We start from the raw sequence: 25,864 nt of genomic DNA, 5'->3' as shown, positions 1-25,864 counted from the left end.
ATCAAATCAGTGATAAAATTTATTTTTAAGTATTTTATTAATGAAAATTAAGTTTTTTTATTAAATGTTTTACTAATATCTTAACAATTTAGAGATAAATAATTTGTTTACATATGAATAAATAAGTAGGACAAATTGCTGGAAAAAAAAAATTAATCCATTTGTTTCAACTTAAAAAAGAAAAGAAAAAAGAAATTTAAATAATAAATGTATTAATTAAAATTGATAAATTTTTCGTTATTTATATAGTGTGAAATAAGTGTTATATGTATTATATTATTAGAGTCCTATATTAAATTATTAATGTATTATGTTAAAATATATATGGGTCTTTAATAATATATATGCAAAATCTCATGGGAGGTGAGTGAAAAATTTCATTTAAACAACTTATAGTTGATTTGATAGCTTTTATCTTCCTGTTTAATTCAAAAGGGTAATATGGCCATTTTGAATAGTTAATTAACGTTGTTTGTGCTAAATTAATAGAGTGGCGGAATCTTAATATTGTGAGCAAAAATAAGGGAGATTTTTATAATTATTGAAATCACAGAAGAAGTTTATGCATTTGTCATAAACTTCAGGGGATGTAAGTGTAATTTACTCTTTTTTGTAAGACTAAATTTGTTCAACTCTAACTAGTAGAATTGGCAAAAAAATTGGCGTAATTACGTTCCGTCTTGGTAATCCGAACAATAAGATCAAACAATCATAAGATATTCCGTAATCAAGAGGTCGAATAATTTTGGTTTGTTCAGCAAACTATAACAACCAAACAGATTTTAACTCATTTTTTTTTCTCTTCAAATAGTATGGAACTATATCAAAATGATAGAAAACACTAACCATCTCCAAACTCTTAAATCTTATATATGACCTATTTACAATTATCCTATATATGTTTTGACTACGATTTTTTATTTATAATTTTATGTTCTTATGGTGTGTGTAGGAGTTGCAAGACAACGGAAGAGAATGGCAATGGGAAGTGACTGAGAATTTTTGTAATTTTTTTTTTTAATATTTAGTGAATCTTTAAAGTTTGATTTTTACAAATTGTATACTCTTTTAAGTATATCTATATTAAGTGAATATAAAAATAAAAATAAAAATTGATCAAAATATTAAAAAAAATTACTAAAAATAATAAAATGCTTATTAAAAAAACTGGTTTTACAAACTTCAAAAGTTGTTTTTCACCCTAAAAAATTAAAAAATTTAAAGGCTAACGGACAAAACCACGCTTAGATCCATCAGGAATACTATTCGAACCATCCCAGCCCAATTCATTAAAGCTAGGGCTTAGCCTGGGCTAAAATTTCACTGAACTGATGAGCTTGAGCTGGTCCGGGCTGGGGCAGTCTTTTTCGGGCCGAAGTGTTGAAACTTGATCATACAAAATTACGAATCCTTTATATGTATAGTTAATTACAATTTACCCCACAAATATCATTGACTATTAGGGCTGAGTATAAGGTTATTCAATCCGTAGAATCCGTCCAATTCAATGCAAACCATATATAAATGGGCGATTTCGAGTGTAGAGTAGAGTCAAGTACAGTTTATATTATTCCTTCATTGTAGGTTGTGGGCGGATTGCGGGTTTCACCCACATCTGCAAGCACCCGCTTGTACTAAACCTTTTTTTAAAAAAAAACTTGGGATTTGTGTGCTTTAATTGTTGATACTAGTGCAAATTTAATTCTTAAGCAGAATATTCAATTTGACAAAGCTGAGCCCGAGATCTTGGGTAAGAAGAGATCTATTATTATTTTTTATTGTTGATGCTAGTGCAAATGAACATTTCTTTAATACAGTTCCTACCCCAGTATTCTTTTTTTTTTTTTTTTAATTTTTTAATTTTTTTTTTATTGTTTAATACTATTCTACTTCTCTTCTAAATGCAAAAAAACACAATTATATATAGAAGTAGTATTAAGGAAAGTCTTCTCTATTTATCAGTATATATGCTTATGTAATTTCATTTCCCTTGTATTAGATATTTTTCATTTCCCTTATATTATGTATATATACATACATAATATATACTCACAATTGTTGTGTTTTTAATTTTATCAGTTTTAATTATCATTGTTCTAAAGTAAAAAACATGCCAAAGTTTTGTATTTTTAAGGAAAAATTCCAATCCGCAAATCGCCTACATATCCGCATAAATTGTAATCCGCACTGCGAGCAGTTGCGGGTTCAAATTTTCCTAAACCTAAAACATGCAGGTGGGTACAAATCGCAAACCGAATCGTCCAAAACCGATCTGCGACCACCCCTATTGACTATTGACTTAAATCCTTTTAACTTAAAAATTATACATTTCCACCCTTCAACTATGGATTTTTTAGTAATTACGTACTGGCTAAAAATAAGCTTACCAAAAAAAAAAAAAAAAAAGTTGGTTTAGTACATTTCTAATCTTTTGATTTTTTTTCTAATAACTTTTTAGTATAAACCAATTTGGATCATTAGAATATTTTTGTGAGAAATGAGTTTAGCAAATAAAATTAGTTTTTTTTGTTCTTTTTAAAAGTAAAATGAATTTTTTTAGTCAATAAATTAATTTTTAAAAAGTTATAAAAAATCGAAGAAAGACTCCCATTCTAGAGGATGAAAGTTAAATAATTTTAATAGTTGAGAGGTTTAAATGCATGATTTTAAAGTTGAGGGGACAAAATGATATTTCATGATGGTTAAAGGGATAAAGTGTTATTAACTCTTGGCGTTGGCTTCTGTCTAGTCCGACTAGACTGTGCTGTTAGGCCTGTGGGGGCCTACCACAGGCCCCGTTTTGATAATCTGAACCGTTTAATGTGTAGAACTCGTCGAGTACTATAAACTTGTAAAACATTACGTTAATCGGATATCGGTAGCTATGTGATCAAATAAGATTTTTGTCAACTGTTAATTTATTCACCGTCCAATTTTTTTTTTATACAAAACTGATTTGATCACATAGCTATCGATATCCGATTAACGTGATTTTTTTCAAACTTATAGTACTCGACGAGTTCTATATATTGAACGGTTCAGATTATCAAAACGGATCCGTAATGGGCCTCCACAGACCCAATAGCACGATCCAGTCCGATTAAGGACTGGACAGAAGCCAAGCCCTTAACTCTTATATATAAGTTTATAACTCTAAAATTGTTTCTTCATTTGGCTAAAATAAATATAAAAAAAAAATCTTCTATCTTATTTTTGTCTTTTCTAAAAAAAATTCAATTATTTTATTTTATTTTTTATTTTTAAGTTTGTTTTGGCTAAAAGATTCTAAAAACTTAAAAATAAATAAATTAATATACTAAAAATGAAAATAAGTCAAATTTCAATTACAAAAAAAAAAAACTTACCAAAATTGGGTTGCATTTATATTTTCTGAAATCTATCAAAAAATATTATGTTTATTTATTTTTAAGATCATCTAATTGAATCAGGTTTAAAAAATACATAAATATGGCAATATATTCCACCTCGCCGTAGTTTGCGTGATTTTCCTCACGCTCAACAACAAAACGAATAGGGAGTGGCATTTGCTTCCACCTCCATATTTTTCCGTACTAAATAAATAATATATATTTTAATTTTTAAAATAATAAGTATAAAACACCAAAACATTCATATATATCATATATATCTTGCATGTTTTTTCTCTTTATATCTCCCATTTTTCTTATCCTTCTAATTTTTATTACTTATCAATACTTATTTTCTTACATGTCATACACTCCCTCCGTCTCATATTGTTGGTCCACCATTTTTCCTTTTTTTGATATGCCAAAATATTTATTTATCATTCTGAAAAGTCAAAATATAAAATTTTAAAGTATTTCAAAATTACCATTTAAAAATAATTATAAATATATTTAATAATGGGGAAAAAATGAAGAATATGCTAACTTAATATATTTTGATTTGATTTTAAAATAATAATTATATGTTTTACTAAAAAGTTAAAATTTTAGATGAACGTAGGGAGTAAGGCTCTGTTTGTTTGAGTTTTGGAACTTTAGTTTCAATCATTGGTTCTCACGTGGTGTTTGTTTACAGCTTTCAAAATTTAATTTCACGTTTTTTTAGAAAACTCGGTCGAAGGCAGAAAAATTTGGGCTAACCGATCGTCTGGTCGGTTGATCGGATCAGTGTAATTTTTTTATTTTTTACTTTTTTTGCAATTGACACATGTTAATTTTTATATATTCAACAAAAAATATTTTTTGAATTTTTAAAATTTTTTTAGGAGCTTTAATAGAATTTTAAATTGTGTGTTTAGTATGAATTGTAAGTTTTTGTATCAAATATCATACGTCGTATCAAAAATTTCTCACTCAATTCAAAGCTTTTTTTAAAACTCTTTCACCAAACAAATTTTTCACATTCAAATCATAATTTCAAAACTCACAAATTCAAAATAAAACTCCTATTTTCAAATTATATTTAAAAAGTTCTACCAAACACTACATAATTTTTTTATCATTACCGTCTCTGCCTCAATAAAATAAGAGACAGGGACAAGCACTATAGACCCACTATATTATTGTCATTCTTAAAAATAAAAAAGTAAAAAAGTGACATAATTGGTTCAATACATTTGAAAAAACCATATATTTATTTAAAAAAAAAAAAAAAACTACTCCCTAGTTGGTTCAATACATTTTTTGGGGCAAAATTACAAATACACACCTTAAATTTTAGGACAAATTATAAATACATTTAATTAAAATACAAATTGCCTTTGTGATTTTGGAAATTACATTCCACCCTCAGAGATTTTTAATTTCATAACAAATTTCTTTTTTTATTAATAAATCATCAAATCAATTAACGGTTTTTAATGATATTAGAAATATGTTTCAATTAATAATTTATGTAATTTTACTATTGTATAGGAAAATAATTATGAATTTTATTTTTTACTTAATTATGTTAAATAAAAAATTATAATAAGGGGTATTTGTAATTTTTCAAATTAAAAGAGACAATCTATATTTTAAGCAAATCTCAGGAGATGTATTTATAATTTATTCTAGATTTTACTTAAAATATGATTTGACCCATATGATTCTATAAAATTATGTCCCATTCCTTGAAATTTTTAATTTCATAACAAATGGGGTTATGTTAGAAACTCTAAATAATTTATCAAAATTTCTATCAAATCTCCCATATGGGTATAAGACCTATACACTTGTGAGTTTGTTTGTATGAATTCCACACCATATGAGATGTTTAGTAAAAAATTTGGTAAATCATTTGGGATCCATAACATTTTCCTAACAAATGACAAATTTTATCAATAAATTATCAAGTCAATTAATAATTTTTAATGGTGTTAAAAATTTAATTCAATTAATAATTTAAGTAATTTTATTATTTTATAGAAGAATAATCAGAAATTTCATTTTGCAGAGCAGTCAAAAATTTTATATTTTCAATTAATTTTGTTAAATAAAAAATTCTAATAAAATAATATTTATAATTTTTTAAATTACAAAAAATAATCAATATTTTAAGCAACAAATCTCATGAAATATATTTATAATTTACTATTTTGTTTCGATAATATTTTACAGAGCAGAAAACCAGGTTCAAATTCCGGTCCAGACCTTAAATTATTCCTCTATTCCGGTCCAGACCTTAAATTATTCCTCTAATAAATGATTAACAATTGAAAACTCAGAACACAAAGCATCATTACCAACAACAACAACAACAACATTCTTCCTTCTCGATCTCCTTCTACCCCAGCGACCGCTGCCTCTTCACCGAGGCCCCCGGAGGAGAGAGAACCTAGAGAGATAAAACCTATACATACATATATATACATATACATACAGAGAGAGAGAGAGAGAGAGAGAGAGAGAGAGAGAGAGAGAGAGAGAGAGATCCATTCATGGCGTCTTGACTTTTTAAATTTTTTTTTTTCTGAATCACTGATCTCAAATTCGCATTAACAGGGTAAGTATCGAACCCTATGATTTCCCAATACTCAAAACCCCCACATTGAATTCGTTGTTGTTGCGCTTTCATTTTGTTGAATTGATTCAGTAAAATTCGAAAATGCCCCGATTGGTTTGGCTCTCAATTTTAGCACTTCTCACTCTGCCTAACACAATTCCACTACTTATATAATTGCAATTCCAGAATCTCAATTGAGCCCTAGAGCTTCCCACATTATGCTATAAAGTTTCGATTTTTTATTTTAAAAAAATTTTCAGATCTCAAATTATGCGTGTAATTGTGTGGTTAATGTTGTTTCAGGTTTGTTGGTTGAAACCCACATTTGAATTTATGCCAATCCATTTTCTGAATATGGGAATTCAATTATGTGAAGTGGAAGTGGGAGTTGGAAAATGTGGAGATATATTTGAGTTGAGATTGTCTACCAGGGTTTGATTGGTTTACTTATTGAGAGGGTGAGGAGGGAAAGTATCTGTATTTGTATATAAAAAGATGGATGATGTGGCTGCTCTTATGGAGGTAGCAGGATCCAGATTTACTGATCTGGAGCTGATTGGAAGGGGGTCTTTCGGAGATGTCTATAAAGCGTAAGTCTTGCAATCCGACTGGTTTGAATTTACTCTTTGTTTACAATGTGTTGTTCCTCACATTCTGTTTTTAAGATTTGTTCTCCACATTTAAAATTCTTGTGTGGGTATATAAAACATTAATACAATCAATTTTGCTTCGAAACCCGTCAAAACTACGTTATTTGGATGTAAAACTGAATCTTAATTAGTAAAACTATGATAAAAGACACTAATAGATCCTTAAGAATACTTTATTTTAGGGTCTCTGTACACTCAACCTTAGTTACTGTACATCATATGTCAAAAGATGAAATTAGTGCTTGCTTATATATTGGTAAAATGGTAGGAGTAACATTAATTTGAGAGAGAATATGCTAAGATGGTTTCACGTATAATGAAAACCTATAGAATGATATGATCACAATAAATGAAAACGTTAGGGGAGGGGAAGACCTGAATTGACATGGGATGCGGTAGAATATTTAATTTAACTAAGTATATAGTCCATGATAGAGTGGAATGGCAAAAAGGGATTCATGTAACTGATTCCACTAAGTTGGACACAAGGTTTAGTTTGGTTTGGTTTGGTAATGTTCTTCAACATTCAACAAGTCTACGAAAATAAAACAATATTGTTCATCAACTTTTATTAGCCTAGGACATGTTAAAGCTAGCTGAAGTGCATAGTAGCCAGCTCATAACCATTCACATAGCTAACCACTGAAATTGCAGCATATGACAAAACTTTTATCATGATTCAAGATTCACCTTGATTACAATTGAAGTAGACAGGCTTATATGGTCTAGATTATGGAGCTTGTACTTTGTGCTTTGTCCTCATTCACAAATTACAAATTGGCATTTTCCATTGTAGATTTATAAGATTTTTTAGTGGTCTGCGAAATTTGTCTGTGATCATAAATGTGATCATCTCTTTGCATACTGAGATGGCAGCCTTTTGATTTGCAGGTTTGATAAAGAGCTTCAAAAATTGGTTGCTATTAAAGTTATTGACTTGGAGGAATCGTGAGTATATAGCTTTTATATGTCTGCTTTTTTCTATCTATCCTCTGTTTTAGAATGTCAGATTATTGCTAACTGCTTATTTATGCTTTTCATTTCTTTATCTGGAAAGAAAAGAAAAGAAAAGAAAAACTGGTATTTCAGGAGGTGTATTTTTTTTCTGTAAAGCTATCAGAGGTGTTTAATTGCTTCTAATAACTGCTCCCTGATTAGGACTTGCACAAACATTCTTCTGGTGGAAACTGTTACTTACAGCACATCATAATTTGCCTGTATCCATCTCATTTTTATAAATGAATTTTTAAATATGTACAGCAAAGAATGTAGACATATTGAAGATGTGCATGTATCTGATCAGTTTATGTCTGAATTATGCATTTGGGGATTTGAAGAAAGCATGATTGACTGACTGATTAATATGCTAAGCCAAAACAATATATAAAAAATTGAGGTGGATAATCAGCTATTATTATGCAGTAACAATTAGGTGGGCTTTGCTGAACATTGCATGGAATTCATGGGCTGTGCGGCCTTTGAGCAAGGGGAATGATTTTAGAGCAACCTTAGAATATTAAGAAAAAACACCTCAGAGGGAGGGGGCCAAAAAAAAAAGGCATTGATAACGGAGCTTCTCCAATAGCTGTCAGTGCAGGCTGTTCGGCTTTCAGTAGGTGATTGTGGCATGCTAAGAGTGATAATATGGGTTATTGAGTGTGGGAATGTCTAGAGTGCGCAGCTAAAATATATGGGAATATGACTTGGTAGAGAAAACTCCAGTGGAAAAGGTTGATTGGAATAAGAAATTTCTTATTGGGGAGGGGGGGGGGGGGGGGGGGGTTTCTAAACTGCTTGAAAGACCTGTTGAAATTGCTAAATTTGTTAATTTATTTTGAGGAATGACACAACTTTGTAGCAGAAGTTAACTGTAGTGTTATCAACAGTTCCATTGATGCAAATAATACAGTACTGTAAAGATTTGGAGATTCTCAATTGAGATACACATGGTTGAGTTGGTAGAAAATGGTATCATCTTAGAGGTATTTGAGTGATATGGTTATGTATGTTAACTGAGGTGATCAAGCACCCTATGAGAAAGTTTATGTTGACTGAAGTTATGCTGCATGGTTTTTATGGAGAGTTGCACTAGTAATGCAGGATGGGCCAGTCATGGAGTTGGAGATTCGGTTTTTTTGGGTAGGTAAGTCATAAATTAAAGACAAAGTTTACACATTTACAAGGGGCATACCCCAGGTAATACATTAAATCTCACTTCGCCCCCCAAAGAACGGGGACGACTAATACCTAAGTAAACAATCCCCGCAAATGCAGGGCACCCAACCAAAGAACACATAAATAAAACTCAAAATTGCTCATATATCCCTTTTTTTTTTTTTTATCCCCAAGTAACCCCTACCATCAAAGATAGTAGATGAAAACTCGGGGAAGATATATGAGCAAGTATACAAAGAGAGACCACAAAAACTGCATGAAACTGCTGAAACACGCAAACAAAATAGAGCACCAACAGCCACTAGTAGCACACACAATCAAGGCCTATAACCATCATGAAAGCAATCACCAAATCCCCCAGTCCCATCCTTCGCTGATCACAAAGTCTCAAACCCCACGACAGTGTCCTCAACACTCCATGTTAGGATCGGCTTAAAGACCAGCCAGGATAGATCACATGAAAACAGGGGCAACAAGTAACCACCCATCTCCCAGTCCCTAAATCAGCCAATCGTCGAACCACAACTCCCCAACGCAGTGACTCCTCAATCACCCTTGGTGGAAATGGCACAAGACCAGCGTCATATAGAGTCACGTGAGGATCAGGTAATTAGCCATCATGAATAGATAGACAATAACCAATGTATACTCAGTAGCCCAACAAGTAGAAATCTCAAAAACCTCATTAGTGGGCCCACTTAAAAGTATATAAATGAATTCCAAAATCGGGCCACTAATGTAATATCCACACAACAGCCAAAAATTGTGGGCCAAAGTGATGCACAAAAACCCACGGCAAACAGTCCACATTAGACCCACGATTAGAAAGGCCCAATGAAACCATAACTAAAAAAGCCTTCCACCAATAAAATAACTCAGCCCATGACTGGCCCATTCAAACCCACTATTCAATAACCCAAAAGTTGAATTTTATCCTGCACATGATGAACCTGCGGCAACGTCAGGAACAACCCTCTATGTTTACATCACTCAAAGGCCTATATGTCTACCTGCAGTCTGCAGCAGGATACTTTACCCAGACCCACGTCGTATACACACAACCCAACATGGGTTAAACAACCACGCGCAGACCAGTGCGTAAGCTATGCACGTCGTTTACACGGCGACGGTAAAACCACCCAGATCTACAGCGCCGGATAGCCAAGACCAGCAACAACACCGGCGATAAACCAGCGTTGGAAAAGGAGTCAGCTCCTCCAAGCTTTGGCACTACGTGCAAACTACCTCACCATCCTCATCAGTCCAGAACTACACCGACAACGGAGAAATTCCGTCATGAACCAGCAAATCAAACACGCCATAGGTGCGCATTCCATTAGCCTCCCACTTACCCGATCATGGCTTTGGCATGGTTATTCTTCTATAACTGGACTGAGAAGACCAGCCAGGAGAAGACCATCAACCTTCACCACCGACCAGCTCACGGTCTGAGCGAACACGCTAGCCGAAGCAAACAACATCACACCGACAGCCAGAAATGCCGATGAACTCTGGATTTCCACAGCCAGAGCAGTGTAACACTGGAGGACCTTGCTGCCATTGATGAGGCATGAAGCTATATATCAATAGAACCCAGTACCGCCGGCGACACAACACCACCAGCGGCACCAACATACCCAATCTTCAAAGCAAAGCAGCCATGGCGCCACCCACAAACGGAGCTCATCAAACCCAGATTGCACACCCTCAAATCATCCCCCCCCCTCTCTCTCTCTCTCTAAGACTATAAAAGGACCTAGAGAGAGAGGTTAACAACTAGAGTCCAAAGCAGAGACCACACCCTTGCTGGAGGACAATCCAGTGCACACAACAGCCGGACCATCACTGCCAGTCAACAATACCAACAGTGACCACCATTACATGCAGTTCTCTCTCTCCTAAGAAACCCGAGAAGCAAAGAACCATGAACCCAACTCTTGGACACTAAACCATGAACCCAGCACATGGACATGGATTCTGCAAGGAACCATAGACAACTGGACTGAACAGCACCACAAACATCAAGACAAAAAAAACCATTTAGCCACATTAGAAAAACTTAAATATGTATGTGTTGTACTTTATGCAGTGAACACAACATATTTGGAGAATTGTGTGACCAATATGTAAAGTCCCAGCAACATGGTTCTTGTTGGTTTTGTTATTTAGAAATTCTAGGTTTGGTTCAAGGACATCGGCATGATTTTTTCCCCTTCTGCTGTAGTATTTTCCTGATGGTTGTAATTGCAAGTCAGATATATGGAGTGCATAACATGATTCTCCCACCTGTATAATGGTTATTACTCTTTATTAGATTAATTTAAATTTTCAAATTTGTCTTCTACAGAGAGGATGAAATCGATGACATTCAGAAGGTATTGCTCCACAAATTCGATGAACTCATTGGTCGAATTTGTTTCAAATAAATGATGAGGCCTCTTATCGAAATCATTTTTCTTTCAGGAAATTGCAGTTCTATCACAATGTCGATCAGCTTATATTACGGAATATTATGGGTCATATCTCCAACAAACCAAACTATGGATAATAATGGAATACATGGCTGGGGGCTCAGTTGCTGATCTAGTAGGTTACTTGTATTGGCTACAGAATGTTCAGTGCATAAATTTCTAAGTTTTTGCAGTTCAAGGAAACGAAGAATTAAATACTTGAATTAATTTTCCATTTTTTTGTATAAATCTATTCCTATATGTGCCCTATAAGTTACAATTGACAGGCATCCTAATGTTTTTTCCAACTTTACCAATGTCGTCATGAAAGTTTTTATCTGCGTAGTTGTTGTATATTGGAATATGGTAGATATGGAGGAATTTTGCGATATGTGGCCAGAAGTAGCTCTTTCCTTATGCTGTGAGTACATTGAGACAGACCTTAGTTACTATATAAGGTTAAAAGGAGAAAAGGAAAATAAGAATGAGATTTGAACTTATAATAGATCAATCACTCCTTAGGCTCTTAAATAGCTTCTGTATGGAAAATCTAGCAAACTGCCACTTCTGAAAACCTAATCTCACACCTTTTCATCTCCAAACCCTTTTTTTTTCTCTCTCTCTTTGAACCCTTACGGTAGAACCTTTCCACAATCAAACCCCAACACAATTCCAATTGTAGCCAGCCTTAGGCTAGGTTTCCTAAAGCCGTCCTATATCACCTAGCCCTGCAAAATGGTGTATGATGTCATCACGTTGGCGATGCATTTTCTCTATGTCTGTACATGTATGGGTTTATACAATGTAGATTACGAACTACTGTTTTGGATACTGATGCAGATTGTGCTTGTGCAGATTCAACCCGGCCAGCCACTGGATGAGCCATCTATTGCTTGCATTTTACGTGACTTGCTGCATGCAATTGAATATCTCCACAATGAAGGGAAAATCCACAGAGATATTAAAGGTTCTCTTAAAATATTTAATTAGTATCAGTATCTCTGTGATTGTAAAAAACTTCTCATGAATCGTCTGTTAAAATGCCTTCAACATCATGTCCGTGAAAAATCAAATGTTTTGTCTTTGGTGGTTATTAACATTAATTGTTTTGATGAGTAAGGAGATTATTACATTGATGTACTTATATTAAGCCTGTCAGTCCTGTTTGTGCATGTTGGTGTTCTAACAACACTTATGTTACAATCTTGGCAGCGGCAAACATTTTGTTGACAGAGAATGGTGATGTTAAGGTACATTCTTTCTGCTCAAGCAAGCCGATTATTGGCTGTAAATTTGTAATTAGTTGCACCGAGCCTGAATAATTGCCAGAAGAGTATACATATTATGGGTGGACTTACAGGTACTAGTTTCTGGTTTGCTCAAGTTCATGTTTGTGATGTGGTAAATAGGTTGCCGACTTTGGTGTTTCTGCACAATTAACAAGAACAATCTCAAGAAGAAAGGTAATGCCATGGCTATCTCTTAGAATTCATTCTTGATCAAAGATATGGATGGCTCTTCAGTTATTTCTGCATATTTTGTCTGTCATCAAGTTATTAGAGTTTAAGGACCTTCGTTTGATAACCTGTTCTGCTTATGGGAAGGCCTTTTGCCTGGTGATAAACTCCCTCCCTCACTCGTCACTTGTCACTCTTCACTCTTCGTCTGTGAGTGTGCGCACACAAACATGTGTGTAGTTACTTCTTTAAGAAGTTAAATTTCATTAACCAGAAAAACTGCTATTCATGGAACATTACATTTTTGAAGTTGTCATTTTTGGTTATTCATCCATTTGACAGAGTCAAGCTAACTCTCTGATTGATGCCCTTTCCATTTCTTACCATTGGCCTTGTCCATCATTCTGTAAATTTTTTCAGATTATTGATTTTTTTTTTCTTTTCTGTTTTCCCCGCTATTTAGAGGCTGCACAGATTTCTTCTTGATTTTCCATTAAGACCAAGCTTATTGCTTTCAGAAATTTGTCTTTACTTGATTTTGTTAATATGTAACAAAAACTTTAACCAATCTGTTAAGTATTCAATGCTATGAGATATTTCATATTTATGTCTGTTTAGAAGATAATAAAGCTTTCTGCCTCTTTGCATTATACCCCTACCCCTCTCCATCTTCTTAGACTATCCAAGAACCTGATGAGTGTTTTTTTCATTCCTTTGTTTTAAAAATTCTGCATTTTTGTTCTATTTTTTTTACTCCCTCCGTCCCAAAATAATGGTCCCTTTTGGGGAATCCAACTTTTTTTGGTAGTACAATTATTACATTTGAAAAAAGTTGATTTTCCAAAATTATCCTTTTGATAGTACATTTTTTGAGAATATCAATGCATAATTGAACTTTTTATGTTGTTTATTAATTTAAAAGAAGGGTAAAATAGGAAATTTATATTATTTTTGTACTTGATTTTTGAAGAGGGACTAATATTTTGGAACAATGAAAAATGGAATAAGGGGCTAATATTTTGGGACGGAGGGAGTATGATTTTCACTTGCTTTGTGTTTAGATGGAAATTTTAGCACAAGTCATCAGGAGTTTTACTAATGCATTTAACATTAACAGACTTTTGTAGGAACTCCATTTTGGATGGCTCCGGAGGTAATTCAAAATTCGGAAGGATACAACGAGAAGGTATCACTTGGGGGAAATACTTTTGGCCCTTTGGTTTTTAAGGGTTGTTTTGTCTTACTTTGTTCTTGTCATTGCTGTCCCCTTCAATTTCCATTGTTGAGCCTTGCAATTGCAATATGCTGAGAACCTTTGTATGATGCAGGCAGATATTTGGTCTCTAGGGATAACCATAATTGAAATGGCTAAAGGGGAACCGCCACTTGCAGATCTCCACCCAATGAGGGTTCTTTTCATTATACCTCGGGAAAATCCACCACAGGTTGCTTTCTATTATTTGACTCGTTCCTTTTCCCTTTTTGTTCCCCCCATCCCCACTCCCATCCCCATCTTTCTTTCATTAGGTTATTTGATGTCATTTTGACTAATCATTCTTGTTTAATGATTTTGAATTACTAGCTAATTGTCATACACAACAACTAATATTTCCAATTAAAGTGAGTGTCATTCAGCTTTTGTTGTGCAGCTAGAGGAGCATTTTTCTAAACCTATGAAAGAATTTGTCTCGTTGTGTTTAAAGAAGGTGCCTGCTGAGGTAGGTGTACCTATTCCCTCAAAATTCCTGCCCTTTTATTTCCTCTTCTAGTTGTGAAAATTCTGTGATCTGAAATGGAGAAACTGATTGGTCATTCACAATACTGGACGTTCTTGGGAAGAGCTGTAGCAAGTCCTAAATAGTTGAGTAGTGCTAAATAGTTGGGTTATATTTAATTTGCTTTGAACAAGCTTGAAAGTGAAAAAAGAATGGTTAAAAAATGGTCTGTTTAAATTTATTACATGGAGGATGAGCTTTGCATTTGTGTGAATTATGGGGAGGGAATTGGACCCCCAACCAGCCTATAAACCCACCCAAAAGAAAATGGAAAGCTGAAAGAAAACAATTGTTAAACTTCTAGTGTCCTGACCAACTATATAATAGAGGTGGCAAACTCAACCCGAAACCATAAACCTGTCCAATTGCCCATTTAAAACATGTTTAAACCCATCCAATTAAAATTGGGTTTAAATGGGTTGGACATGGGTACCCGTTTAAACACTTCCTCCATCACCACCACCATTTCCTCCCCCACACCACCCCCACCCCCACCACCACTGCAAAACAAAGTCATTGGGAAAACAAACAGATATTAGATATATATATATATAGGTGTGTATATGCATAGACAAATCTATATGTAATGTAATGAAAGAATCAAATTAGGATCTCTTACAACTTAGAAGTGATCAAGCGAGCAAAAGATTGAGAGTTAGCAACAGAGATAGCCTCTCGCTGTTTCTTCTTCCTTCCTAGCTTGGTTGGATGGATCGAACAAATGTTATAGAGAGAGGACTGCTCTGCGAAGACTACAATTGAAATAAAGTGACTGGAGTGATGATTTTGTCCTTCATAAATAATTTTATGGGTAAAATTGGAAATCCAGGTTTCTCCATAGGCTGATGAATTATTGATATAGGCCACCACCACCGCCATTCTACTACCACCACCTCCACCATTACCATTGCTGCTGCCACTCCACTACCACCACCTCCGTCGCCGCCGCCGCCACCACCACCATGACTGTATCACCACCATCTATTGGAAGAAAAAAAATCAATAAAGTAAACAGGTTTGGTCAGATTCATTTATCCAACGCATATCGAATTCAATCCAACCTGCTTATTAAATGGATGGGTTTGGGTTGGATTGTTGTAAATACATGACCTGCTTTGACCCACTGAATCCGCCCAAACCCACCCATTTGCCACTGAATACTTCTTGCTGTGGCTGGTCTTAAAATAAAGTTGAGTTAAAAATTAGATATTTGAAATTGACCACAATTTGTTCCATAGTTCATTACAGGATCAATTTTACTTGATCTGTACACTTTGGAAAAAAGTTAATCTTCAGCTTGATAGAGAACAAAGTGCATCATCTTCACCTTTTGCCTAATAAAACTGTGTTGGAAATGGATGAGATGGTGACATGATGATCTATTGTTAAGACTCTTCACTGCATATTGTAGATTTTATCATGCTCTCTCTTTGGCCTTGTTGATTTCAGAGGTCAAGTGCCAAGGAACTTCTGAAGCACCGTTTCATCAAGACTGCTAGGAAAAGCCCAAAGCTTTTGGAGAGAATAAGGTGTGTTGTGTTTGTCTGCCCATTTTTTAAACTTCTCTTTGGGAAGTGGCTACAGCATTTAGAGTTAACCTCTGTGTTATAAAATATAGATATGGCTTTTTGTATGACATGGAAATGTCGAGTGGTGAGCATAACAAACTGAACTGGGATTTAGATGTCGTTTCCTTATACATTTTCTGACTTAGTTTCAGAATGTTTGTTATGTAAAAAGTGCCAAAAATCTGCATATTCAAAATATACAATGACATTAAAGGAGGCATTAATATTAAGGTTTTAAATTCACATAGCACGTAACCCTCTTTTTTATCAATAATTTGTTAGTCATATGGATGGAAAAATAATGTTATTATCTCTTTTACACTGAAATGTGTATTATACATGGTTAATCTTTGCGTTTTCACACCATGTCACCATCTACATTAGTTCTTGTCTCTTTAACTTTACTAAAATAGAGCTTGGTGTAATTATGCCAAACTTGTGGGGTTTACTATATTTTCTCCAAACCTAAGGAGAGGTCGATGTAATTTTTCCCTATTAATTTTGGTCTTGGAAGAAATTTTGGATATTTAGTACTTCAAAATACTGGATTTTTGACATAAATGATTACACATGCATTCATATTGATAGATGGTACAGATATGGATGGAGATATCAGCATATCAGCCTAATTTGAATATATGATTGCCCATTTACCTAATTTATAATAGTGATATACTCCTGACTTTTGTTATCTTGATAGAGATCGGCCCAAGTACCAAATGAAGGAAGATGGAGAAACCCCTAAAAATGGTCCTACACCTCTAGGGGAGGCATCTGGCACTGTGAAGGTGATGAGAGACTCAAAAGGTGAAGAAGCTGTTCAAGCCAGGTGGGTTGAATGTGTCAATTTCTTGTGTTATGCTTGCATAGTTGAACTTTCGCTGATTGTTACTCATTTGCAGTAGCCAAGAGAAGACCTTGAGAAATGCTGGATGGGACTTCAGTATTGGTGGTGCTAGTACTGGAACAGTGCGAAGTGTCGTAAGACCACCTCAAGCTAGAGACAGGAAACCAGAGGTTTTGCACAATCCCGGTGTTCCAAGAAAAGCACCAGATGATGGTAATCGGTGGTCTTCTCCTTCTCGAGATGAAGTTGGGAAAGATGCTAGAGATCAATACTTCGATGAAAAACAAGAATATTACCTTGAAGACGTAACACTCTCTCTCTCTCTCTCTGGGCCTGAATTTGTAGATACTAAATAGAAGTGGCTATGAACTATGGTATTTAGCCTGCATGAACACTTTTGGATCAAGCTGGTTTGTGGCAAGTGCCAAATTTAGGGGGATCAAACATTTCCCTAGGATTTGACTTATAACTTGATTTGATAACCTGTCACAAAGGATAACACAGTAATATGCCATAGATTCGTGATAAATATAAGCATGAGTAACACCATTAAAAAAAGGTGTATCTGCCTTGTTGTAGGCTAACACTTCTGTCACCTCTGTTCATGAGATCAAACTCACTCACATATTAAATGGGCTAAAGAAAAAATGAGATGAAATGGCATTGACAAAATTTAATCAGCTTGACTAGGCTTTGAGAATTTGTTATGTTTTAGAGCATTGATATCTATGAAGCACGGATACTTCTAAAAGAGAGTTGTATATATATCGGACACCGATACTCCTTGATACTCGTGGATATGTGTCCGATACTTTCTAAACATATCCGATACTTGATGTTAGCTTTGATACATTTCGAACACTCTAGGCTGCCTACCTGAACTATTATGAAATTGAAGTTGTAATATTTTTTTGCATATTATTAAAGTATAATTGTTAGAATAAATACAAGTGTAGTGTTTCAATATTTTCGTATTTCTTACAGAAGAAGAAAATAGTGAGATTGAGAATAAACTAATGTAGTAATATCTAATATTGTAAAGAATGGTTTCTCACTATTCCTTGAGTTATTGTATAATATATTTTACTAAAAGTAATATATATTTTTTCAACGTGTCCTGTCGGTACCTGTATCCTAATTTTTAAGATTTTGTTATATCGCCATATATGTATCGTATCATATTCGTGTCCATGCTTCATAGATTGATATTTATGAACTTTTATATCTCCTTCTGAGTTTTGAAATTTTCGAGTTACAGGAAGAATTATCGATGGGTGGGACAGGAACTGTTGTTGTACGATCTCCGAGAGTTCAGTCATCTTCCCTGTTTAATGACCAACGTACTTCAGTAAGATTACTGTCTAGTTGAGATGAAAAAAATTAGTGTCTAGATGAAGTTTGTATCTCTGGCTGTGCTTGCAATTGTTTTGATCTTGGTTGCAATTTGCCTTCTAGTCTAGCAGCACATATGCTTCTTTTGAGGATGCTTCTACCAGTGGCACTTTTGTCTACCGTGGACAACATGATGATTCAGATTCTCCTCGAACTCCAAAGTCAAGACTGGGTATCGTAGAGAGATCTTCTAGCACATCTGAAGACAGTGTGATGAACCTTGCAGAGGTTGTTTATTCTAGCATAATTTTCAGTTTGTTTCAATTAGTCTGTTGTATTGTGAGTAAAATTTTAGAATTTCCTGAAAAAATGGAAAATCATAGATTGATATCTTATCATGTTATCAACTTATTTAGTAATAATGCATTGACTACTGTTAAGCATTAATTGTTCACAGAAGGTTATGAATATCGTCTGTATATCCTTTTGAGATTCTAGTTTCACCTCTAAACATCCTTTTTTCCCCCTCTATCTGAAGTCTACTATCTTTATCTTTCTCAAATTGCTGGCTTTTATTTTCCCCATCGATGCCTATTCTTTAACATCCTTAATTGATTCCAAGAATTACTGGGCATTACATGTGTTATTGTGCTGGTTTGTGTTAAAAGGCTCTAGATGGTATTTTGTTCAGGCAAAAGCTGCAATGCAAGGAGGATTAAGGAAAGGAAATGCTCGGGAAAGATCTGCGTTGGCCAGGATCAATAGAGATAGGGAAGAAAGTAGTAAATCAGATAGATTTACAAATAACTCTGATTCTTCAAGGTACATTTGGCTTTTGGTAAAAGGAAAGGAAATCCATGCTTATTTTTTACAATAAATAAATAAATAAAATGAAACGGAACGGAACTTCTACTTCAGACATTCTCGCGATTACTTAGCTGTACAAGTATTTCCAAGATCACGCCAAGCTAGTGACGAGGAAGACAGAGCCAGAATTGCTGCAGCATCATTATCCACCCCGTTATCAATTTTGCTAATCCCTTCATTAAAAGAGGTACAAACCGTAGATTCAAATATTTATCATAAATATAACTTTGCATTACTCAATTGTTTCAGATTGTTTTCTAATACGTGTCCGGGCTGTAAAGCTGAATCTCTTGAAATTGGAGTATAATAGAACTTTGATGCAGTTTTGTATCCAAATAAATTGTTTCATTATATATTTACATTTATGTGGAGAAAAATTGTCAATTGTGATAAGACTTCATGTCTTCCAGTTATCTCATTGATGAGTAATATGTTATCCCTGGTGATGAAATTATTAATATGAACTAAGGCTAAATTTGGAGCATGCATATTTATACAGTAGTAAGATGAAAAAGATTGGATCAAGTGTACTATTCCAAAAAGAAAAGAAAAGAAAAGATCACTAAGGCATAGATGAAGTCGATGATTATTGGGGGGAAGAAATTTATAGGTGATAATCATGTTAGTGCATTCAATGTGAAATTCTTTTAGAAAAGCGAATTAACCAAAGGAGAACTTAATGAATGAGATCATGAAAAAAACTTAGGTTTAGGTTGATTTGTTAACTTGGGCAGGGAAGCTACCTATATATGTTCTGTCTTAGAATGAGGTTGTAAAATTTAGAGAATGTAGAATAACAAAAATTGGAAATGCTTGAGGACAATATAGTAAAAGAGGCCTACAAGGCTGCAACTCTTTTGAGTTACATGGGCGATGATGGCATATCCCAGTTTGGTTTGAATCGTTTGGTTTTAAAAAGAACTCATTTTGAGTTGCAAATCAATTTTGGATCAACTACTACTATCACAAGCATTTTTTGTTTGTATAGATTTGTAGCTCAGAAACTTGAGCCTTGGTGCCTAAACATCCAGTTGAAAGTGCAATTCTCTTTTGTGCAACACCCATTAGAACCTCCACCTCCATTTTTTCAATTCCTATTTTATCCCAACCTAAAATTTCACTTTTACCCTCATCCTTAATCTTCTAACCCTAATTTCCCAAACCCTAACCCTAATCCCATCCCCTTCACCTTCGACAGTCACCACCACCTCCGACCAGTCCCCTTCCTTTTTTGATGCCGCCTCTCCACCCCTTCCCTTCAAGCCCTTACCCCACAACCCACCATCACTGACAGTATGAGATAGAGTTAGAGATAGATAGATAGATAGATAAATAGATAGAGAGAGAGAGATCGCGAGTTTTGGTTTGGCTTCGACAATGATGACAGAGCAGGGCAACGGACGAGGAGGCGCTGGGGGTTTTGGGTCGGCTTTGGGTCTGATCTCCAAAGCTAAGGGCACTTCCAATCATGGGGTTTGTCGTCGTTTGTTCTCCCTCCTCTTCTTCTGAAAACCTTCTTCTTCTGAAAACCTTAGGCTCTCTCTCTCTCTCTCGCAATGGATGGGGTGGTAGAGTGGGTTCAACAACACAGTGCTGAATGAATCCTGAATGTTTGGCAACATAGTGTTGAACGAATCCTTTTAGTTCGGTAATACAGTGCTGAACATAAAGGATTTGTTTGACTATTAGGGTTTTGGGGAAAGAAGAGGACGAGAAGGAGGAGGAGGAGGAGAGAAGAGAGGAGTTGCAGAAATGAAGTGGTGGTAGTGGCTGGCCGGATTTGATTTAGGGTTTTGATTTTGGTGGTGGTGGTTGGCCGGAGTTGCAGAAGCGAAGCGAGGGAAAGATGGCGCCATGTGGGGCTGGGACTTTGAGGGATGTTGACACCGGTGTTGGGTTGGCCGGCGTTGGTGGGGATGGGATTAGGGTTCGGGTTCGGGTTCGGATTTGGGATTAGGGGTATAGTTGGAAATGAGATGGGGGTTCAAGGAGAAAATGGAGGGGCTTCAATTGCACAGCCCTCTAGATTTTTTGCATGATTTTTGTACTGCTAAACGTCAAATATGAGTCCCATATGTATTTACTAATGTGAGTCATATTGCCTTCGTGTCTAGTGATAAATTTTTTTTAATAAGAAATCTATTTATATATAACATTATTCAAATTATTATTTTATTATTAAGTACAAAATCATGATGTACATTGATTATTTCACATTGTTATATCCGATACAACTAAACTATCTCTATGTAGAATTTTGGGCATTTTAAGAGACTATGCTGCAAGCATCCTATGACTTGTTTACTGTTATGATGTTAGGCCATTGCTGATGATTCAGAAGGGCCAGTTGTGCGTGCAGCAGTGAATTCACTCATGGATTTGGAGCGCATGAAGCCGGGGTCTAGTGAAGTTTTTGTCACCAGGTTGCTTCAGCGGCTTGGAAGGTTCACAATTTTTTAAAATTTTCTTGTCTAGATATGTTTTGGTATATAATATTTGAAAGGTGTTCATTATCTATACTATTAAGTGAAGGCTGGACTTGATGTCCAAGCCTTGGCTTGCTTCTCCTTCCACTACGTGTCCCTCATTTTTCCATTTAAAAACAAAAAAATAATTAAATAAATGGAAGTAGTGAGACTCAGACCTTAGACCTTCAATTTAAAGAAGAAAACTCTTACAACTTGAGTGACACAAAATATATAATAAATATTTTATTTTTTTTTTACTTATTTGAATTGTACATGCATTGCGTACGCTAACTGTTAGTTTTATATATATGTATACTCTTAAGTTACTCAAGTAATAGAAAACACATGCAGTTCGAAGGAATCTTCGTTGAAAGATCTGCAGGAGCTGGCAGCTCGTGTGTTTACCAAGGGCAAAATGGCTCCTGAACAAGCAGAGAATGCAAATCCAGAAGCCGATAGCAGGAAAAAGCAACCAAATAAAGAATTTCATTCAAACACCAATTTAAGCCCACTAGCAAGGTTCTTGCTCTCAAGGTTCGTAAGAGTCATTGCTCTCTCTCTCTCTCTCTCTCTCATGAGTGCGTGCACGTGCACACACACACACGCACACACCCTTCCGTGCATCTGAGTATTCAAGCCTCAATATGCATCTTATTTTTCAAGTACCATGGCTTGCAAATGGAAAAAGACAACAATTATGGTTCAACGTACATTACACGTATCTGATGAGAATTTGAGAATTCCCAGATGATTATTCTGAAGTATAAATGCTGTGAGAATACTTTTTTTCCTTTCTGCCCCTCCCTACCTCGGTTCTCTTTCTCAGTGTGTTTTGTTAAAAAGATACCAGAAAATATCTACAAAGATTAAAATTTTAAATTTCATCCTATTATCAAGTTGTCTGCCATCGACATTTTTCAAAGGAGGTTATGTTTCCGTGGATTTGGAAGCAGTTGTGAGTGTTCAGTTCAGTGTTGCTAAAAAAACCCTAAAACCCTAGTAATTTATGCTTCGGAAATGATATACTCTTGTTCCAAAATAGTGAATTTAGCTATCTACAGCGATTCCAAAAATATTTTCCAAAATATTAGGGGGTGAAAATCAAATATACAAAACTAAAATCTAAGGAGAGTGGAGGTTTATAGAAATGCATTGTAGCATGATTTATTTGAAAGAATGAAAAAAAAAAATTTAAAAGGTCTACCCCTATGTATTACATTTGGAGCATGTGGTGTCATAGTCCGTTCTTTATTTACATTTTTTGTGTTTGTGCTTGTTCCTGTTCTGTTTCCATGTATCAGAACGATCTACGTTTGAGGCTCGAGACTCAGATGCAAGTCCCTCCCTTACCTATTTCCTTTTTTAATCCGAAGTTTCTTCACTTTTTAATATTTTTGCAATCTTACATCTTTCTGTTATGTAGATGGAAAGGCCAAGTTTCAGGAGATTTAAACCCAGCATAGAGAAGGTTGGAACATTGTTTGTGTCTATGCTTTTATAGTGTGTTTTTGTTTATTGATTAATTTTGATTGGATGTACATATCATCACTGTATGATCTCTATTTAAATTTTTTTTTTCCCTTCAGCCCAAGTGAATTTATTATTATTCTTTATACTTTTCCTTTTGGTAGTTTGAAGCCTTGATGTATAATTAGGTTCATATAGTGGGTGCTCTTGTAATATTAATAACTAGTTCTAGTAGTTATTCATCATTTTGTTGCAAATTTTCTGCAATTTTCTTATTTCCTATTGGTTCCTTGTTGCCTTTAATTTATACTAATTTTTCTATACACATATTATAGTTTAAAATTTTTAATTTTTGCTTTGTGTCAGTACACGTGTCATAATATAAAAAATACCCTTAATCAATCTTAGAAACACTAATTGGGCTAGTGCATATGGGCTATTTATTGAAATTGTTGGTTTTTAAACTCTACTCGACCACACTGCAGCCACTTGTGTTCGACTCTAGTAGTCTGAACGACTGGCAATTGGGGGGGGTGTTGAGATTCTCTCCTTGTCTCCTAACTTGCAACGGTGAAAATATACTTTAAGTTGATTCAACGGTTTAGATTTGGTTATTTAAAAATAAAAAAATAATAAACAAATTCAAATTTGTTTTTTTTCTCTCAAATCTGAATCGTTGGATCAATTCAATGTGTATTTCTACCATTGCAAGTAGAGAAGTAAAGAAAGAACAATGAGAGGATCTTAACTTTGGTCGGGGTTCGCAGTGATTGGTGATTGGTATTGGGAGAGGCTAGTGAATGGGCTAGCGACCATGGTGGTAGGATTGGGAGAGGTGTAATTTGTTTGGACACAAGTTATAATTTTAAAAAATTTAAAGAAATGATGTAAACTAAGAAAACTTTCAGTATGTATTCCTGCAAACAAAAAAAAAAAAATTAGTGTGCAATCTCGTAAGTATGATAGTTTAAGGGGTAAAGTGAGAATTTTCGTTAAAAAATTATAACACCTAACTCGAGCAAACTAAAACAATTTTCCCTCCAAGGTATAATACAAATGTGATAATTGGATTGATAAATGGGTTTCCTAATACAATTTTCCCTCTAAGGAATAATGCAAGTGTTATAATTGGATTCATAAATGGGTTTTTGAAACTCGACTTGTCGGAGGAAGAGGTATTGTATCTGCTTTTTCAAGTAGGAAGCTCCTGGCTACTCCTTTCGAGCTTAGAAAATAAACTTACTGTTAAAATATATATATTTTTTTAATGTTAAAATCACTTATTTGAGGGTTCAAATGAAGGAATTTAACTAAAATTCACCATGCATGCAATGATTCTAATTCAAAATGTCATTTTTGATCATACTACTAAATTTGGGACAATTTCAAACTTGTCACAAAAATTACATTTTTGCCCTTTTTTGACTTTTTTTTTTTTTTTCTTCAATTGTCTAATTATTCCAAAAAATCCTTATATCATTATGGTAAAAATCATAGCGGAACAAAAACCATAATTCAATCCTCAAGTTTAAAATTGAAATACAATGACTTTATTAATGCATTCCATAACACTATAATTCAGTCGTCAAGTTTAAAATTGAAATACAATGACTTTATTAACACATTCCATAACACCATAATTTTACTTCAAATTTTTATTTTTGGATCATTACAGAAAAATCAAAACACATAAATATAGTAGAAGATTTTGATTCCAAGCTGTTATACCCATAGTAGATGTGTGTGTAAATTAATTGTGTAAATAAAATAAACAAAAAATAAATTAATTCAAAAAATAATTAAAAAAATTAAATTCTGAATTAAATGCTTACAGAAATTAAAGTCGAGGCTTGTGTTGGACACAATCTCCTTAAAGTAGATTTTGCCCTCGCTCCGGTGCTTCGAGTTTTACTGGCATCTACTTCTTAAGATGCAATGACTAACACTTGTATTTTGCAGCAGAACAAAACCAAGCCTTGCGAACCAAAATATGTTGTAACTCTTTCTCTTTTTTTTTTTTTTCCAAAAAATAAATGCAGAAACAGATGCAGGAACAACAGAAGACGAACAGAAGAAGAAAGGGAAGAAGTCTAGAAAATTTCGATGCAAAATGAATTGTTGGAGCAGACTAGTTATAGGAGAAATGTTGGTTGTTCCGAACAGGTATAAACCTGTTCAGACAAATTAAACACGTGCCAGACAGATTGAGTTTGAGTTGAACTTGTTTTGAACCCTTTGAACTTGTTCGGCTGGGTTTGAACCCGTTAGAGATCTGTTTGGGTGAAAGAAAAATTCTGGACCAATTTATTTTGAATTTTGAAAACAAAATTAAAAATAAATTACAAATATTTTTGGCCCAAAAAGATAAGTATTTGGCCGGACAAGCCCAACCTAACCTTGCACCACGCACCTACACTCAAGCCCAGGCCCAGCCCGCCCGACCGATCGGATGGACGGCAGTGACGGCGGCGGCGCGCGCGTGTGGTTTTTGTTTTAGGTCTAATGGGTCTAGCCCACTTCACCTCTAACCTCACATTTCTACAAACTTGGGTACCCCTTGGAGCCTATCCCAAGTATCCCACTCTAAGGTATATAAACCCATTCAAACCCTTAAACCTTTCCAATGTGGGACAAGCACATTTCACAAATGTGTAGGAAACCTACCTAAATACATTTTCACGAACCCGAAAATGCACGTTGAATTCTCATTCATCCAGAAATGATTTTGAGCAACCAAATACATGGTTTTATTCACTACACGATATTAAACACGAACCTAATGAAAAACGTTAAAAATAATCCTTGGGTCCCACCTTAATTAATGCTCAAAGTTAGCAA

At 34.5% G+C, this 25,864-nt stretch overlaps 1 protein-coding gene across 8 annotated transcripts; it reads left to right on the top strand.

Moving 5' to 3' along the window:
* Positions 1 to 5,634: 5,634 nt before the first annotated feature.
* LOC114288323 (uncharacterized) lies at positions 5,635 to 23,301 on the top strand. Of its 8 annotated transcripts, none has more exons than XM_082879878.1 (21): positions 5,635 to 5,970; positions 6,274 to 6,560; positions 7,512 to 7,568; positions 11,143 to 11,170; positions 11,259 to 11,381; positions 12,101 to 12,212; positions 12,458 to 12,495; positions 12,655 to 12,708; positions 13,820 to 13,888; positions 14,031 to 14,147; positions 14,352 to 14,420; positions 15,927 to 16,006; positions 16,746 to 16,874; positions 16,951 to 17,197; positions 18,151 to 18,240; positions 18,348 to 18,512; positions 18,916 to 19,046; positions 19,143 to 19,278; positions 21,411 to 21,514; positions 21,911 to 22,093; positions 22,983 to 23,301. In XM_082879878.1, the coding sequence occupies exons 2-21, from the start codon at positions 6,466 to 6,468 to the stop codon at positions 23,020 to 23,022; spliced, it is 2,067 nt and encodes a 688-aa protein (XP_082736004.1). In that variant the 5' UTR covers positions 5,635 to 5,970; positions 6,274 to 6,465; the 3' UTR covers positions 23,023 to 23,301. The 8 variants fall into 8 exon arrangements, with proteins under 8 accessions (XP_082736004.1, XP_028087620.2, XP_082736005.1 ...); XM_028231819.2 differs by having other exon boundaries at positions 21,411 to 21,535; XM_082879879.1 differs by having other exon boundaries at positions 21,411 to 21,535; positions 22,861 to 23,301.
* The last annotated feature ends 2,563 nt before the right edge of the window (positions 23,302 to 25,864 follow it).

This window comes from Camellia sinensis, chromosome 7 (assembly GCF_055761805.1).
Source record: "Camellia sinensis isolate YWXY chromosome 7, ASM5576180v1, whole genome shotgun sequence".
NCBI lineage: Eukaryota > Viridiplantae > Streptophyta > Magnoliopsida > Ericales > Theaceae > Camellia > Camellia sinensis.
Note: the sequence above shows the minus strand (reverse complement) of the source record. Positions and strands in the feature narration are given on the sequence as shown.

Bases quoted from the DNA above. Each gene is read 5' to 3' on its own strand.
- LOC114288323 (XM_028231818.2), top strand. From the start codon at position 6,466: ATGGATGATGTGGCTGCTCTTATGGAGGTAGCAGGATCCAGATTTACT. The intron at 14,148-14,351 runs GTTGCTTTCTAT...TTTGTTGTGCAG, and splicing joins CTCGGGAAAATCCACCACAG to CTAGAGGAGCATTTTTCTAA. The intron at 22,094-22,982 runs GTTCGTAAGAGT...TCTGTTATGTAG, and splicing joins GCAAGGTTCTTGCTCTCAAG to ATGGAAAGGCCAAGTTTCAG.